The sequence below is a fragment of the Procambarus clarkii genome, chromosome 4, assembly GCF_040958095.1.
Source record: "Procambarus clarkii isolate CNS0578487 chromosome 4, FALCON_Pclarkii_2.0, whole genome shotgun sequence".
NCBI classification, from domain to species: Eukaryota; Metazoa; Arthropoda; class Malacostraca; order Decapoda; family Cambaridae; genus Procambarus; species Procambarus clarkii.
Window position 1 is genome coordinate 8,038,223 of NC_091153.1, and position 19,723 is coordinate 8,057,945.

The 19,723-nt window shown below is 42.9% G+C and overlaps 1 protein-coding gene across 1 annotated transcript; it reads left to right on the top strand.

The window, feature by feature from the left end:
• Positions 1-12,322: 12,322 nt before the first annotated feature.
• On the top strand, positions 12,323-19,368 carry LOC123751414 (uncharacterized). The gene is made up of 3 exons (XM_045733507.2): positions 12,323-12,809; positions 15,806-16,089; positions 17,064-19,368. The coding sequence occupies exons 1-3, from the start codon at positions 12,806-12,808 to the stop codon at positions 17,565-17,567; spliced, it is 792 nt and encodes a 263-aa protein (XP_045589463.2). The 5' UTR covers positions 12,323-12,805; the 3' UTR covers positions 17,568-19,368.
• Positions 19,369-19,723: the final 355 nt, after the last annotated feature.

A 19,723-nucleotide genomic window follows, 5' to 3' on the forward strand; every position in this document is an offset into this window, starting at 1 on the left:
AACAGTTTACAAGGGAAAACGTCCCCATTGAATAGAATATATTCTTCCCAAGTGGAAATCCATACAAATTTCCCCTCTCCCGATATTATTATGAATCAGCTGACTGAACATGAGATGAACAACCCGCGTTCTAATTGGCCAGATGTATTCGCTGGTTGTATGTATTTCTCTGTTTACACTTTTAATATGGGAGACATTGCTGTCGGCCTTGTATGCGTGATGTTCCGCCCACTCCCATGCTAATGCAATTTAATGAAATTTAAGCCTTTGCTTTTATCTTGAAAAGGTTCCCATGCTGATATCCTGATTAGCTAGACTATTGTATGAATGAAACCTGTATTTATCCGATGGTTCTACAACCTGCCTGTTTAGGAACCCACTGTTGGAACGTGACAAGTCCCGTTGTGAAAACAGAGATCTGTTGGGTATTGAATGAAGTGTATTTTTTGGAATAAAGGGTATTTTTTTTAATGGGTATTCATTCCAATCTTCATGTTACTGAGATCATTCAGTGGTTTCCGCGAAGTACGGTGAGTTAGAATGAGAATGCAATATGGCCGGAGGTTTGCGTTACATCCATAAAGAATTAACTCAAATCTACTTGATGCAGTGTGTTCAAAAGTTTACTGTAAACCGAACACAAATCTTATCCAGAGCGTCGCCTGGTACACCCCTTCCCTCAGTGTCTAATATCCAAATTACAGTTTTTTTAGAGTCAAATTTATATGCGCTGTTAATTTACTATAAGCATCATTTTACATCAGAACTGCTAAAAAATATGTTGTCTGTTGGATTAGTGAATGTTTTTAACCTTCAATTAAAATTATTTCGAGACCAAATGCAATCACATGGCTTCACTTAATTGTGAATTCATGTGCTTGCAATTTAAGCAATTGGGCTTCAACTTGTATGTATTAATGTAAATCGGTATAAAATTTAGCTACATAAAAAGTAAGAGCTACTTCAAATAGAGTTATTGGCTCTCTAGTGGTGGGGTGTAAAGGTGGTCAGATGCTGGGCTGGTCCCACCGCTGCCACCAATAAAAGAGTCACCTAGTGAGTTGTGGGATCCAGTTCCATCACCATCACCTTTTTCTTCTGAACACGGTAAAAATTTTATTCCTATTCCCTAGGGACATAGGGAATCTATTCCCTAGGGATATAGGGAATCTATTCCCTATGGATATTGGGAATCTATTCCCTAGGGATATAAGGGGATAGGGACAAATCAACCCGTTCTCGCACTTGCTTTTAGTCAATATTGGCTTATTTAATAAGTGCATATGTGACATACTAATTGATTGTGAATATTTTAGTTTACCTTGAAAAGCTTCATAGAAAACACCGACCTCACCTAACCTTCTTAGTATGTTAAGATAAGCATCTTATTGCTTCCTAATTACAATTATTACTTAACCTATCAACGGTATAGGTTAGATTATCTTCTTGAGATTATCTTGAGATGATTTCGGGGCTTTAGTGTCCCCGCCGCCCGGTCCTCGACCAGGCCTCCACCCCCAGGAAGCAGCCCGTGACAGCTGACTAACATCCAGGTACCTATTTTACTGCTAGGTAACAGGGGCATAGGGTGAAAGAAACTTTGCCCATTGTTTCTCGCTGGCGCCCGGGATTGAACCCGGGACCACAGGATCACAAGCCCCGCGTGCTGTCCGCTCGGCCGACCGGCTCCCTATCTTGAAAGGGTTTACCCAAATAGGTGAATACACACACACACACAGGTCCTAGCGGCCGAGTGAAAACACATTGAAAAATAGAGTGAACAGCCTCCAGAGTGTTACAAAAAGGGCACTGAAACGCAAGTGAGTCAAATTCAAAGTTATGAAGATAGAAATAAGAATAAAAATATCCAAACTTCAGTAAAGAATGAAGAGAATGCATCGTTCTTCCTCAGAAAAAAAAATATTACAAACTTTATTTCAACACAATCGACTTGAGAATGGTCCAAGACGGACCGAAACGTCGTCGTCCCTTCACTTTCTAGTGTGTGATCTGGTCAACATGTTAGTACAGACTTTTCTCACATTCTAACATCAAAGGAACACATCAACCGAATAATCTCGACAGCATGAGCCAAATGACTGATGCTCGTGTAGACTTCAAGAACTAGGAGAAAGGAATCTCCCGAATGTTTCATACAACTTTCATGAGACCCATGACACCTATGTCCCTATGCTATCCCTATGACCCTATGCTGTCCCTATGTCTCTATGCTGTCCCTATGTCTCTATGCTGTCCCTATGTTTCTATGCTGTCCCTATGCTGTCCCTATGACCATATGCTATCCCTATGTCCCTATGTCTCTATAGTGTCCCTATGCTGTCACTATGTCCCTATGTCTCTATGCTGTCCCTATGTCTTTATGCTGTCCCTATGACCCTATGCTGTCCCTATGTCTTTATGCTGTCCCTATGACCCTATGCTGTCCCTATGTCTCTATGCTGTCCCTATGTCTCTATGCTGTCCCTATGTCTCTATGCTGTCCCTATGTCTCTATGCTGTCCCTATGTCCCTATGACCATATGCTGTCCCTATGTCCCTATGCTGTCCCTATGTCCCTATAGTGTCCCTATGCCATTATGTCCCAATGGCAAAGACTGCCGGGGACCTTGGGAAACCCGTCTGTAAGACTCATCAGGACTCCTGTCATTTTGAATTCATCAAACACCTCGCAGACGCATTCATCACCCTTCAAGACGACCATCAAGGTCTTGATGATGCCGTGATCCTCTTCGGGGTGGACCGAGTGAACGAGGTGATTAGACGGTTGCTTGTTTCCCTTATGGAGTAAGCGTAGTCATTACTGAATCTATCTGGAATATTGAGTAAAAATGATTCATAAAGGAACATGAAGAACAGTATCAGGTTTAACCCAACAACCATTAAATGAAAACTATGTTCTAAGCCGGAGAAAACCTTATAGATACACTGCAATATTTTCAGGATTCGACACACGTTTTCCCCTTGCCAGTGTAGTCAACCCCACGGCCTCGGGGACGGCCTGAAGGACTCGCCAAGGAAAAATGCGAGGATCTTGTTGCTTAATTTCATAACTTGGATAAGTACCTCACCTGCAGGTACTTCGGTAAGGTCGAAGTTGTGGTGGAGTGGTGTTTTACTTAGCTAGTTATGGGGCACTAGTTGGAAGTCATCTGTTGGGAGTCATTTGTTGGGAGTCATTTGTTGGGAGTCATCTGTTGTGAGTCATCTGTTGTGAGTCATCTGTTGTGAGTCATCTGTTGTGAATCCTCTGTTGTGGGGCATCTGTTGTGAGTCATCTGTTGTGAGTCATCTGTTGTGAGTCATCTGTTGTGAGTCCTCTGTTGTGGGGCATCTGTTGTGAGTCATCTGTTGTGAGTCATCTGTTGTGAGTCCTCTGTTGTGGGGCATCTGTTGTGAGGCACTAGTTGTGAGTCATCTGTTGTGAGCCATCTGTTGTGAGTCATCTGTTGTGAGTCACCAGTTGTGAGCCACCAGTTGTGAGTCACCAGTTGTGAGCCACCAGTTGTGAGCCACCAGTTGTGAGCCACCTCATATGAGTAACCAGTTGTAAGTCTCACATGCCAGCTTCTCAAACTATTATACAGTAGAAATACTTACAAAGACAACCTGTACCAGACCTATAACATAAATTAAATGTTTCATCAATACTGTAACGAACATATATGAATTTAATATTGATTAAGAACTTAAATCATACCCTGTAGTTGAGTTCTCTATGACCCTCTGCGATGATGCATTCAAGCCAATTACCGCTGTAAACGAATGACCATGGCAAGGTGTCCACTATCCCCCCTCGGAATATGTATACGATGCATAATAAGTGAAAACTAAACTGGCATGTCAATGGGAGAATAGACATTCTCCCATAGACATTTACAGTCTATAAACCTCTCTTCGTCCTTACGAACTATTCTCTTCTGAACCAGTTTGGTACTTCACCCGCTGGTGACCAAAACCACTAACCTCAATCAGCATCCTTATCAAGTGATAGAAAATGAGATGATTAGATAGTTGAATTTCAGATTGAATTAACACGAGATAACGAGAGATTGCACGTCACCAGGCCCTGAGAATGTATTACCAGAGCAGATAACATGTTGGTATGTGTAGAGCAGGTACCTGGTCACCAGGACCATACATCATGTTGTCATGGCCAGCAGAGAAGTACCATGTATAGAGTAGACAGTGGTTACCAACTGGTACCTGTCACACACCAAGTAGGCTTAGTGTAACATCTCAGCTGTGTGATATTGTCGTTTCAGTCGCTCTTCAAATCTGATGTTTACTGTCTTGAGAAAATATTAAAATTACCATTACTTCTCAATAGAGTAGTTTCTCTTGTTGACCAAACCACACACTAGAAATTGAAGAGACGACGCCATTTCGTCACAGTCGACAATCGACGTTACAACTGACTTGAGAATGGTCCAGGACGGACCGAAACGTCGTCGTGTCTTCACTTTCTAGTGTGTGGTCTGGTCAACATTTTTCAGCCACTTTATTGTGACTCCTCGTCTGCAGTAGATTCTCTCGTCTTACAAGAGATACATCGGAGGGTGATATTAGGGGTTCGTTCGCTCTAGTTACATCAGTGTGGTCAAACTCGGACCCTTCCTCTGTGGGTTGTTGTGATGACGAGACGAACCAAAACGTTTAACACAATCTTCAGATTTATCAGTGGTGTTCCCCTACTTGAGTTCAAGTTACTCTTGCTTGAGATATATATATATATATATATATATATATATATATATATATATATATATATATATATATATATATATATATATATATATATATATATATATATATATATTGGGAGGAGTTTTTGGCTGTGCCTGGGTCTTTCTCCCCCCTCTTCCCTACGTCTCCCCTCTCTCCCAATCAATCCCCCCCTCTTTCCCCAACTTTCTCTCTCTCTCTCCAAATCTCCCATGTCTCTATCACAATCATCTCTGCCAATCCTCCCTCCACTCACCTCTCTCCCAATCTCCAACTTAGTATCTTAACTAACATCCAATTTAAAAAATTAAATCGTATCTTAAATGCCCGGGTTCAATTCCAGGTGGAAGCGGAAACAAACGAGCACAGTTTCTTTCACCCTAATGCACCTGTTCACCTAGCATCAATAGGTATCTGGGAGTTTGACACATGCTACGGGCTGCTTCCTGGGAATGTGTGTGTACGTGTGTGTGTGAGTTTGAACATTTCACCACTGACGGTCGAGAGGCGGGACCAAGGAGCCGAAGCTCAACCCCCCCGCAAGCACAACTAGATGACTACACAGCTCGATCCAAACCGACACAAATAGCAAATAAATACACGCGAACAAAATATTTGCCAAACAGGATATGAGAAATACAAGAGTCCTTTTTTGGGGCATTAGATGAAATCATCCATTTCATCTCCGTCTCTTTCCCTTCCGGCTGGCTGGAAGGGAACTGATTCAATTGAATACGTTCGAATCCCTCCCCTTTCTCCCCCCCTTTCCCCCCCCCGATTCCATTTCAAAGAAAAAATTCAACCACTGAGAGTGTATAGAATAGAATAGAAAAGAAAGCAAAAGTATTTGGCTTCTAAAAGACTGGTATGGATTTATAGAGGAGGTAGAAGAGAGAGAGAGAGAGAGAGAGAGAGAGAGAGAGAGAGAGAGAGAGAGAGAGAGAGAGAGAGAGAGAGAGAGAGAGAGAGAGAGAGAGATAGAGAGAGAGAGAAAGAGAGAAAGAGAGATAGAGAGAGAGAGAGAGAGAGAGAGAGAGAGAGAGAGAGAGAGAGAGAGAGAGAGAGAGAGAGAGAGAGAGAGAGAGAGAGAGAAAGAGAGAAAGAGAGATAGAGAGAGAGAGAGAGAGAGAGAGAGAGAGAGAGAGAGAGAGAGAGAGAGAGAGAGAGAGAGAGAGAGAGAGAGAGAGAGAGAGAGAGAGAGAGAAAGAGAGATAGAGAGAGAGAGAGAGAAAGAGAGAAAGAGAGAGAGAGAGAGAGAGAGAGAGAGAGAGAGAGAGAGAGAGAGAGAGAGAGAGACGGAGGCCAGGGTCTTCATATACCCCAAAACAAAAAGCCTCTAACCCAACACACAGAGGAGCGCGACCACACAACACACGATCTGGCTATTCCTTTGTGTTGTGTCCAGGAATAGCATGGGAGAGGAGGAGGAGGATGGGACGGGAGGCTGGTGCTCCCTCTCTCTCCCATCTGCGCCAGAACAATGTCCACCCAATTACTGTCTCCCAGAGTAGTCCTGCCTACTCCGCTCCTCCGTTCTCTACTCCTTACCTACGTAGGTTTCCTCTTTAAAAAAAAGATATTTAGACGTTATGCACATTATATATTATGGGTTCCAGACTCATCGAAGCAACAAGAGACCCAAAAGAAGCGAACTTCCTTTTCCAGCGCCTCATTGTGGCGAACCAGAGGGGACATGTTCACTACATCCTCGGCTCCAGCCCATCGTCGGAAGACTTCGAAGAAATCTACAACTTCAAAAAAAGCAACTCATTTTTAACACACAGAAATCCCAATAGCGTTTTGCATCAAATGAACAAATCCACAAGGGCCGTGATGAGGATTCGAACTTATGTCCGAGAGGATCCCAGATGCGCCTTAATCGACTGTGCCACAACATGGTCAAAAAAAAATCACGGGATGTAATGGGCATTCATTACATCCTGTGAATTAGCTGAAAAGGTGACGAATTGTCCCTCAATGTCACACCACGAGCGTGACGATGGCGTGACCCCTCGAACCATCACTCATAGCTTACCTGAGGTGACGCGGAAAATGTCGGATGGATGCAAATGAGAACGACTCTTTATTTCCCCAAAGCTCTCATCTTCAGAGACATTACCGGGGCCCTAAGCGCATCTTCCGGTGCCTTAAGCGGCCTTTTCAAGATGCTTCCAAGACTTCAAGAAGTCTCAGGAACGCCAGCCGCAGTGAGGTGTATAAAGCGGAGTTTCGTAAATAACATTCCTTGTCAGAGAGACCTGAGCTGGGTTTTGAGGATCCTGGTATGGCCTAATCGGTTCGTTCTCAACCCTCTGGGAACCGGTAGGCGCCGGGAGAAGATGGTAAGAGGACTCAAGACCTTGCGGCCTGGAACTGACCATAGAACTTAACGAGACTGGGGGATCCGAGTGGCCTGAAGTGGACACAGACTCGGTGACTACAAATTATCCTCTTCGACAAAAGCTCGGTCAACATGCCATGTTTTTCCCCAAAAAATATTTCGTTTAGTTTCCGTTTCTCTGTCTTCACCTAACGAAAATATCACATTCCGACTCCTTCCCGCCTCCCTCGCAAAACAGGAAAAACAAAACAAAACACACACACACGCGCGCACAAACCCACACACACATTCACACACACACACACACACACTCACACACACACACACACACACACACACACACACACACACACACACACACACACACACACACACACACACACACACACACACACACACACACACACACACACACACACACACACTCACACACACATACATACACACACACACACACACACACACACACACACACACACACACACACACACACACACACACACACACACACACACACCCGAACTTTTAACCGAGCAGCAATTAACTCCCGTTGCAGAAATGACCCTTTTTGTAACCCCTCGGGAAAATATTAGGAACGAGGCACCTACCCTTCCTCCATGAGAAGGCCAGAAACACTGGTGGAATAACGAACAACTATGAGACAAGAGGTCCTTCCAGCAGCAGCAGCAGCAGCAGCAGCAGTAGCAGCAGCAGCAGCAGCAGCAGCAGCAGCAGTAGCAGCAGAAGCAGCAGCAGCAGGAGGAGCTGCTGGCCAGGGAATATAAAAAGTTTCCTCTTCCCCTGACGGGTCGAGGTGTGTCGTTCCGCTTACATTATCTCTCGTGAAAATTAAATTGTTTTGTGTCGCGTTCGTCGTTGTCACTTTCCACCAGCTACGAAAATGGCGGAAAGTCACAGTTCTCAACTTTGTTTTACTCCTGTGCTCTGAGTACACCTATTTATATATTGTTTTTTGCATTTCATTCCTTAGAAATATCTATTTATGTAAATTATTTAACTGTAGCGTTGAATAATGTTATAATTTTTATATAATGAATAATTTTGTTATATTTTTGATGATTTTGCAAGATTCATTATATAAATATATATTAGTTGTATTTGTCTAATATTTTATCCGTTTGTGTGAATATTTTTTATATTTTATTTCGGGTTTCTAACTTGATTAGTAAAATCGCTGATTTTTTTTCGATATTCTTATATTGAAAAGTTTTCTTTATAAGATTTTCCTTTGCAGAATTTGCTTAATATTTCCAGATAAAAATTCTAATGTTATTGGCGTTTTTATAAACTAATATTGATGGGTTCTGTTGCAAGAACCATTGTTGATGACTTCTGTTGTAGGAACCACTGTTAATGGCTTCTGTTGCAGGAACCAGTGTTGATGGCTACTGTTGCAGTAGCCATTGTTAATGGCTACTGTTGCAGTAGCCATTGTTAATGGCTACTGCTGTAGGAACCAGTGTTGATGCCTTCTGTTGGAGGAACCAGTGTTGATGGCTTCTGTTGTAGGAACCAGTGTTGATGGCTTCTGTTGTAGGAACCAGTGTTGATGGCTACTGTTGTAGGAACCAGTGTTGATGGCTTCTGTTGTAGGAACCAGTGTTGATGGCTACTGTTGTAGGAACCAGTGTTGATGGCTTCTGTTGTAGGAACCAGTGTTGATGACTACTGTTGCTGAAACCAATGATGATGCGGCCGACTTGCCTCCGTTGTCTGAATATTCTCCATGCAATCTTGACTTCTCGACTTCTGCCCCTCTCTACTGGTTACTGAACTGCTGTCACCTTGACTTCCTCCGTGTTGAGATGAACACTTGCATTTATTAGCCACACGTGTCACTGTTTTGTCCCCCAAACTTTTTAGTGCCACTTCCTGTTGGTAAGTTCCTGTTATCGAGTCTCGTGCCTCCTGTTTGCTGTCTTAACCCGTTGCTATGGTGTCCAACAGGAGCTTAAAGATTTTTCAACAGTGCCTGTTTTGTCCAATGGCGCCTGTATGTGTCCAAGAGTGCTTGTATTGGCCAATAGCATCTGTATGTGCCCAAGAGTGCTTGTATTGGCCAATAGCATCTGTATGTGTCCAAGAGTGCTTGTATTGGCCAATAGCATCTGTATGTGCCCAAGAGTGCTTGTATTGGCCAATAGCATCTGTATGTGCCCAAGAGTGCTTGTATTGTCCAATAGCGTCTGTATGTGTCCAAACAGTGCCTGTATGGATCCAATTAGCTCCTGTACGTGTCCAAAAACTGAGCATACATGTCTTCAAGAACTGCACGCATGCTGGCCAAACATTACACACGCATGCTGGCCAAGCATTGAACACGCATGCTGGCCAAGCATTGAACACGCATGCTGGCCAAACATTACACACGCATGCTGGCCAAACATTACACACGCATGCTGGCCAAGCATTGAACACGCATGCTGGCCAAGCATTGAACACGCATGCTGGCCAAACATTACACACGCATGCTGGCCAAACATTACACACGCATGCTGGCCAAGCATTGCACACGCATGCTGGCCAAGCATTGAACACGCATGCTGGCCAAACATTACACACGCATGCTGGCCAAGCATTGCACACGCATGCTGGCCAAACATTGCACACGCATGCTGGCCAAACATTGCACACGCATGCTGGCCAAACATTGCACACGCATGCTGGCCAAGCATTACACACGCATGCTGGCCAAACATTGCACACGCATGCTGGCCAAACATTGCACACGCATGCTGGCCAAGCATTGCACACGCATGCTGGCCAAGCATTGCACACGCATGCTGGCCAAACATTGAACACGCATGCTGGCCAAACATTCTGCACAATATTTTCTATTAAACTCGAGCACCCCCAATCCAACAGGGCCTCAGAACGAGTGAATAAATTACATTCACCCTCACTCCACGCCGTGAGTAAATTATATTCACTCTCACTCCACGCCGTGAGTAAATTACATTCACCCTCACTCCACGCCGTGAGTAAATTACATTCACCCTCACTCCACGCCGTGAGTAAATTATATTCACTCTCACTCCACGCCGTGAGTAAATTATATTCACTCTCACTCCACGCCGTGAGTAAATTATATTCACTCTCACTCCACGCCGTGAGTAAATTATATTCACTCTCACTCCACGCCGTGAGTAAATTACATTCACCCTCACTCCACGCCGTGAGTAAATTATATTCACTCTCACTCCACGCCGTGAGTAAATTATATTCACTCTCACTCCACGCCGTGAGTAAATTATATTCACTCTCACTCCACGCCGTGAGTAAATTATATTCACTCTCACTCCACGCCGTGAGTAAATTATATTCACTCTCACTCCACGCCGTGAGTAAATTATATTCACTCTCACTCCACGCCGTGAGTAAATTATATTCACTCTCACTCCACGCCGTGAGTAAATTATATTCACTCTCACTCCACGCCGTGAGTAAATTATATTCACCCTCACTCCACGCCGTGAGTAAATTATATTCACTCTCACTCCACGCCAGGAACACATTAACTGGAAGAGGTTATATTCAACTCATCTCCGGGTGACTGTTCCTAACGTGAGTTGAGTCAGCATTAAGGAACTTGGTCAGTAGTTGAAGGGCTTTTGTGCGGTAATCTGGCCCGACTTTGCTTGTGTGTTCTGGACTCTCCTGATGCTGCTTTTGGTGTATATACGAGGAGAGTTTTTTGTTAAGGGGAAGCGGTGTTGGCTGGTAGTTCTCTACGATGTTGTCGGCAATTTGTTCCCTGTTGTAAAATTAAATATGTATATATGCTTATTGCTGTGTGTGTGTACTCACATAGTTGTACTCACCTAGTTATGCTTGTACTCACCTGTGTGGGCGTGTGTGGGTGTGAGTATTTAACTAGTTGTATTCACATAGTTGTGCTTGCGGGGGTTGAGCTCTGCTCTTTTGGCTCGCCTCTCAACTGTCAATCAATCAACTGTAACTACAATTTCCCTCCCCCCCCACACATACACACAGGAAGCAGCTCAGTAACAGTTGTCTAACTCCCAGGTACCTATTTACTGCTAGGTAACATGGGCATCAGGGTGAAAGAAACTTTGCCTATTTCTTCCTGCCTGGTCCGGGAATCGAACCCGGGCCGAGTCGAATCGAACCCTGGCCACAGAATTACGAGTCCTGCGCGCCGTCCGGTCAGCTTCCAGACCCCCGTGTACTCACCTATTTATACTCACCTATTTGTGCTTGCGGGGGTTGAGCTTTGGCTCTTTGGTCCCGCCTTTCAACTGTCAATCAACTGGAGTACAGATTCCTGAGACTACTGGGTTCTATCATATCTATATTTGAAACTGTGTATGGAGTCAGCCTCCACCACATCACTGTCTAATGCATTCCACCTGTTAAACAGTGTGTGTGTGTGTGTGTGTGTGTGTGTGTGTGTGTGTAATTACCTAAGTGTAATTACCTAAGTGTAGTTACAGGATGAGAGCTACGCTCGTGGTGTCCCGTCTTCCCAGCACTCTTTGTCATATAACAACATATAACATATATGTCATAATGTGTGTGTGTGTGTGTGTGTGTGTGTGTGTGTGTGTGTGTGTGTGTGTGTGTGTGTGTGTATTGACCTAATTGTTCTTGGAAAGATGCGAGGGTTGAGATTTGGCTCGTTGGTACCTCCTTTCAACTGTCAATCAGCAGGTGAACAAGTTTCTGAGCCTATTGAGATCTATCATATCTACATTAGAAACCGTGTATGGAGTCAACCTCCACCACATCACTTTCAAGTGCATTTCATTTGTTTACTACTCAGACACTGACAACAAATATATTTCTAATGTCTCTGTGGCTCATTTGGGTACTAAATTTCCACCTGCGTCCCCGTCTTAAATTTAGTCTTTACTTTCCCAATCAATTCCCTTTGAAATTTTGTACGTGGTAACCAAACAACTCCTACCACTATTAATAGTGGTAGTAGTAGTAATGGAGGAAACAGTAGTGGTAGCTTACGAACAGTAGTAGTAGTAGTGGTAGTGGTAGAAGTAGTAATCATCATCTTTTATATCTACTTCATCATCATATTTTATCAGCGCCATTGTGAGCCTCATTGTACCCAAGTAGAGACGTCTCGCTCTGACACTCGCTGGGCAGACCACGGCTGGTCGTGAGTCATGTTAGTTAGTGGCACACCGCAGTCGAGATTGTGTTAAAGCCGGCACATATATATACGCCACGAGTGACGAACGGCATCAGAAAGCTTTGAGGCAACTGACTGTAAACCTCCCATCGGTCTCTTGGCGTTTCTCGAGTATAATTTGATCTTTGAAATAGGGTTTCTAGTTGGCAAATGACACAGAAGAGTTAGATTTTGAGTTTTTTGTGATAAAAACAACTGGAGGGTTTTTGGGCTCAAGTGTATTGAAAATCCCAGCTGTGTTTTAAGAAATTTAGTAGTAAGAACATTTATATATATATCGGAATATATATAGAGTTTCAGATAAAGAACTTCAGACGCCAGGCTTTGATATCCATTTTAAATTAAAAATAATAATTTCTGTAGCCTGGTCCGTTGTCCAGGCTAGAAGTTGTAGAAACTTCACTTGCAACATAATTTTCACTCGTTAAAAAATATTACTGTTTGATGATTATAAGGAAATTATAAACGTTGAACAATTGTATTCAATTTCACCTGTACTGAAAAATGTGAAGCAGCTCTATCATTTTTTAAAAATGAGTAAGTACTTGTGTTTCATCAACTAAGTAATTTTACAATTCTTTGGTCAGAGAAAAGTTTGCATTTTTTCCAAATCTGAATCTATTAAAAACTGAATTTTTTATTCACTGTTATTATTAGAAAAAAATTATGCCTACATAAATACAATCAGTTACTAAATATATATATGTATATATATATATATATATATATATATATATATATATATATATATATATATATATATATATATATATATATATATATATATATATATATATATATATATATATAGTGTGTGTGTGTGTGTACTCACCTAGTACTCACCTAGTTGTGTTTGCGGGGGTTGAGCTCTGGCTCTTTGGTCCCGCCTCTCAACCGTCAATCAACAGGTGTACAGATTCCTGAGCCTATCGGGGGCTCTGTCATATCTACACTTGAAACTGTGTATGGAGTCAGCCTCCACCACATCACCCCCTAATGCATTCCATTTGTCAACCACTCTGACACTAAAAAAGTTCTTTCTAATATCTCTGTGGCTCATTTGGGCACTCAGTTTCCACCTGTGTCCCCTTGTGCGTGTTCCCCTTGTGTTAAATAGACTGTCTTTATCTACCCTATCAATCCCCTTCAGAATCTTGAATGTGGTGATCATGTCCCCCCTAACTCTTCTGTCTTCCAGCGAAGTGAGGTTTAATTCCCGTAGTCTCTCCTCGTAGCTCATACCTCTCAGCTCGGGTACTAGTCTGGTGGCAAACCTTTGAACCTTTTCCAGTTTAGTCTTATCCTTGACTAGATATGGACTCCATGCTGGGGCTGCATACTCCAGGATTGGCCTGACATATGTGGTATACAAAGTTCTGAATGATTCTTTACACAAGTTTCTGAATGCCGTTCGTATGTTGGCCAGCCTGGCATATGCCGCTGATGTTATCCGCTTGATATGTGCTGCAGGAGACAGGTCTGGCGTGATATCAACCCCCAAGTCTTTTTCCTTCTCTGACTCCTGAAGAATTTCCTCTCCCAGATGATACCTTGTATCTGGCCTCCTGCTCCCTACACCTATCTTCATTACATTACATTTGGTTGGGTTAAACTCTAACAACCATTTGTTCGACCATTCCTTCAGCTTGTCTAGGTCTTCTTGAAGCCTCAAACAGTCCTCTTCTGTTTTAATCCTTCTCATAATTTTAGCATCGTCCGCAAACATTGAGAGAAATGAATCGATACCCTCCGGGAGATCATTTACATATATCAGAAACAAGATAGGACCGAGTACAGAGCCCTGTGGGACTCCACTGGTGACTTCACGCCAATCGGAGGTCTCACCCCTCACCGTAACTCTCTGCTTCCTATTGCTTAGATACTCCCTTATCCACTGGAGCACCTTACCAGCTACACCTGCCTGTCTCTCCAGCTTATGTACCAGCCTCTTATGCGGTACTGTGTCAAAGGCTTTCCGACAATCCAAGAAAATGCAGTCCGCCCAGCCCTCTCTTTCTTGCTTAATCTGTGTCACCTGATCGTAGAATTCTATCAAGCCTGTAAGGCAAGATTTACCCTCCCTGAATCCATGTTGGCGATTTGTCACGAAGTCCCTTCTCTCCAGATGTGTTACCAGGTTTTTTCTCACGATCTTCTCCATCACCTTGCATGGTATACAAGTCAAGGACACTGGCCTGTAGTTCAGTGCCTCTTGTCTGTCGCCCTTTTTGTATATTGGGACCACATTCGCCGTCTTCCATATTTCTGGTAGGTCTCCCGTCTCTAGTGATTTACTATACACTATGGAGAGTGGCAAGCAAAGTGCCTCTGCACACTCTTTCAGTACCCATGGTGAGATCCCATCTGGACCAACCGCCTTTCTAACATCCAGATCCAGCAGGTGTCTCTTGACCTCCTCTCTCGTGTGTGTGTGTGTGTGTGTGTGTGTGTGTGTGTGTGTGTGTGTGTGTGTGTGTGTGTGTGTGTGTGTGTGTGTGTGTGTTTACTAGTTGTGTTTTGCGGGGGTTGAGCTTTGCTCTTTCGGCCCGCCTCTCAACTTTTTTTTTTTTCCAACACCACACACACCCCAGGAAGCAGCCCGTGACAGCTGACTAACTCCCAGGTACCTATTTACTGCTAGGTAACAGGGGCACTTAGGGTGAAAGAAACTTTGCCCATTTGTTTCTGCCTCGTGCGGGAATCGAACCCGCGCCACAGAATTACGAGTCCTGCGCGCTATCCACCAGGCTACGAGGCCCCTGTGTGTGTGTGTGTGTGTGTGTGTACTCATCTAGTTGTACTCACCTAGTTGTGCTTGCGGGGGTTAAGCTTTGGTTCTTTGGTCCCGCCTCTCAACTGTCAATCAACTGGAGAGAGTGTGTGTGTGGACTAAAACTTAATAGAGCCAATAGGGTCAAGCACGTGTCCTTGCATATTATCATCTGCCATATACAATATATACAATATATTTTATGGTTTTAGTACAACATATTGGAAACTTAAAAGGTAGAAAGTTAGTTGTCAAAGGATGCAGAGTTGCTCAAGCTGCTCAGAGGATGGACGTGTATCGTGAATGCAGTGGGCAGTTTTTCCTCTGTACAGGTACACTGATGAACTGGAACAGGAAGTTTGTGTACAAAGGTTCTCGAGCTTGTAAGGCTGTGTTATATTTACTTTTAAAATGTGTGCATTTTGCCTACACCACTTTACTGCTGTGGCAGTGAATTTTTTCTTTTGTAATGTCTGTGTGGATCATTTGGTTATGTGTTTCTGTGATACTTTGTTCGTATACCAACTATGACTAACGCTGAATCTTCTTTGTCTATTCTTTGAAGATTTTGTATGTTGTGATAATATCTCCTCTGTTTCTTCCAAATGACGCAAGGTGTAATGATCTTTCCATGTAATTCATGCCTCTCAACTGTAAGATTTCCCGAGCGGCATATAACATCATACACCTCTTTCTTGTTATTGTAACGACACGTGACTGGTATAATACCCACCATCTGACTACGAACTATTGTCTCTCACAGGCTGGTACAGCCAGCATTCCACCCGCAGCTTCCTGACACTTGTGATGGGAGTTTGGGTGTCAACCTGTCTCACCCAGCCCCAAGATCACCGCCAACGGAGCCCGGGGCCCGTTCATGGCACCAGGGCCATGAACGTGGACCCCACCACCTCGACCACCGCCCCGGCCAGCGGCGCTGCTACACGGTGGGGCCAGACAGCCAACCTCACTTGCGGAAATATTCAGGAGGCGGTCTTAGACGCTAGGGTTCTCCTTGACCTGATCGACGCCATGAAAAATAATTACGTGAGTGTTTGTGCCTTGGGGAAGTCTGTAGGAGGGATTATGTTGTAACTTGTTCTTCCTTAGTAGCTATTTAACTCAGGTAGATACAGCAGCTATTTAACTCAGAAGATTATCACTGACAGAGGAATTTACACAAATTCCTACATGGAATGATTAGGTTAAGATCTACTTCTAATTGTTATATTATCCATTTTTTATAATATGTGCCAATATATCTTATCGCTCTAATGATAAGTCTTACTTTGTTTTATTTCTATATATTACTTTTCAAATTGTAAGGTAAATGTTACTCTCTCTTTATGTCTAAATTGTAAGATTTACAACGGCTGCACACCTGTTAGATTTACAATGGCTGCACACCTGTTAGATTTACAATGGCTGCACACCTGTTAGATTTACAATGGCTGCACACCTGTTAGATTTACAATGGCTGCACACCTGTTAGATTTACAATGGCTGCACACCTGTTAGATTTACAATGGCTGTACATCTGTTTAGTCCAGGCAGTATTGCAATGATTTGTAAAAGTTGTCACGAATATAGTTACTGATTGTTATTCTGATAAGCAAGCAGTACTAACACGAACACTGATACTGTACTTACGTGTGAATACTAACACGCACGTACACACACACACACGCGCACGCACGAACGTACACACACACACACACGCTCACACAAAGACATTATTATGCTTACATCAAGCCAAAACTCTATGTATTCGCATGGATTAGCGTTTCTTCCTAACAATTTTTTCTGTAATAATGCATTTAAATATTAATTCTAAAAACCATATTAAAAAAAATATGTGCACAGTTTTGGGCGCCATGTTGCTTAATTGTATTTAGCGATAGGAATTTATGATTGTTTCTAGGTAAGAGTCCTAGGTAAGGGACTCGTGGGTAAGTCCCTCAAGGATCCTTCAAGGGACTTACTGCTGGAAAAGGCAATAATTGAGGACTTACATCTTTCAGACACTATACGAGTTCGGTACAACTTGGGACACAATGGACGAACTGCTTATTGAGGCCAGAGACAACACCTCCTTACAGATCTGCGACGAGAACGGAGAATACTGCATATTTGTACTGCCTAACCTGCCTCCCCCGCCACACACACCACCAGCCACCGAGCAGGGCCTGAAACTTGCGCTCGTGTCTGTTCTGGGCTACGTCCAGCGCTACGCGGTAGCCTTCGAGACGCTGCTTTTAGACCAGACGCTGCATGAAGATATCTTCGCCAGTCAGATAGCAGAAGTCCACGCCTTCCTGGAAGACCTGATTGATACCCTCATAGCCACGGTGCTCCTGTGCGGCCTTCAGCCTGAGCAGCACCTCGTCAGGGACCTGTCTGTGCGGATGTATAAGGGCGGAGATACTGTGCTGCGCTCCGATAGAGGTTTTAGGGTCCTGCGCCAGGTTCGAAATGGACTCCAATTCATTATTGACGTTTTTGGAAACAATCCTCCGGTTCCCTAATCCGGTTCCTTTAATCTGAAACTCTTGACCTTATCACGAGACACATGTTATGGGTCTACCAGGTTGTCTGTGCTGGCGCTCTATTCACCCGGGGCCTGATTCACGAAGCAGTCACACAAGCACTTACTAACGTGTAAATCATTCCTCAATCTTTGACGGCTTTGGTTACATTTATTAAACAGTTTACAAGCATGAAAACTTCCCAATCAACTGTTGTTATTGTTATAAACAGCCTCCTCGTGCTTCGGAGCTCATTAACTGTTTAATAATTGTAAATAAAGTCGTCAAAGATTGAAAGAAAAGACGTACAGGTTCGTAAGTGCTTACGTAACTGCTTAGTGAATCTGGCCCCTGGTCTGTCTACACGCAAAGACCTCCAGGCCCTGTTCATTCTTCCATAAAGACCGTTCGGTCAGCTCACTCCTGGCCCTATAAGTGTCTACACAAATCCAGGGATTGAACTCCTTACTAGGAATCAGATACTTCTTTCTAATGTTCAATCCCTGGACCTCAAAACTTTGAGAACTTCCTCGTGTCCGCCAGTACGCTCAGGTCCCAGGCACAGAATTACGCTACCTGGGAAGTAGATCGATTACGCTACCTGGGAAGTAGATCGATTACGCTACCTGAGAAGTAGATCGATTACGCTACCTGGGAAGTAGATCGATTACGCTACTTAGGAAGTAGATCGATTACGCTACCTGGGAAGTAGATCGATCTACTTAGGAAGTAGATCGATTACGCTACCTGGGAAGTAGATCGATTACGCTACCTGGGAAGTAGATCGATTACGCTACCTGGGAAGTAGATCGATTACGCTACCTGGGAAGTCGATCGACTACGCTACCTGGGAAGTAGATCGACTACGCTACCTGGGAAGTAGATCGACTACGCTACTCGGGTAGTAGATCGATTACGCTACTCGGGAAGTAGATCGACTACACTACCCGGGAAGTAGATCGACTACGCTACCTGGGAAGTAGATCGACTACGCTACCTGGGAAGTAGATCGATTACGCTACCTGGGAAGTAGATCAATTATCACTTTCACTGCTCACTGGGGAAACTGCCCTTACTGATGTCCCCTTCTCAGTCGTTAATCCTCAGAGTCACTGCTGCTTTAATCCTCACTATTATGTCAGTGACATTGTAAAACCATTCAATCACATTATGTAGTTTAATCCCCGGTAACTGATTACACTATATGTAGTCGGACCGGTATCAATCCCTGTATATGTAGGGTTTGGTTCTGCGTAATAATGTGTAATAATTATTACACATTATTCCACAATAATTACATATTATTAAACCCCCAAAAAATATGTGAATACTGGTTAGCACTGTGAGTGCTAACCAGTATTCACATATTTTTGGGGGGTTTAAAAATTTAATAATAAAATAAAGTTAATAAAGTTAATAGAGTTAATAAAGCAGAACAGAAAAAGATAATATTGCATGAAATTTAATTTTGTTCTTTTTTAGTTATTTAGATCTTTATTTTTGGGGGTGTTTTTAATTTTTCTCAAATGACCTAATTGTCCCTAAGTAGAGTCTTATCTGTACAATTTCAGTGTTACTTAGATAACATTACAACGCATTACCAGGTTCGAATTATATAACAAAGTTCTCAAGTCTTACTTCAAAAATATATTATATTAAATATAAATATATTAAATATTAATATATTATTAAATTATTAATTTTAATTAATATTACTATTACTATATATTATTAAATATATTAAAAATAAATATATTAAATATATTAAAAATAAATATATTAAATATATTATATTCAAAACAATTTAAAAAGGCATTTTAAATTAAGCTGTTCTCAACCCCTAAATGTCGGCTCGCGTCACTGCGTTAAATATATATCTGTAAACAACATCAGATCTGAGTGCACTTCTTCATTCATCCAAGTGTAAACAGAACCTAAAATCAACACGCAAATCTTTATTCAAAGTTCTGGAACTAATATCAACATGAGAATTTAATTAACTTGAAATTCTGATTATCCAAGGAAGTACAATTGAGTACTTTAAGATACTAAAGTTACTAAAGTGACCGTACGGAGCCGGTCGGCCGAGCGGACAGCACACTGGACTTGTGATCCTGTGGTCCTGGGTTCGATCCCAGGCGCCGGCGAGAAACAAT

What these genes read in the sequence shown, in the direction of transcription:
- LOC123751414 (XM_045733507.2), top strand. An exon ending in ACGCCATGAAAAATAATTAC is followed by an intron (nt 16,090 to 17,063) that starts GTGAGTGTTTGT and finishes TACATCTTTCAG; the next exon opens with ACACTATACGAGTTCGGTAC.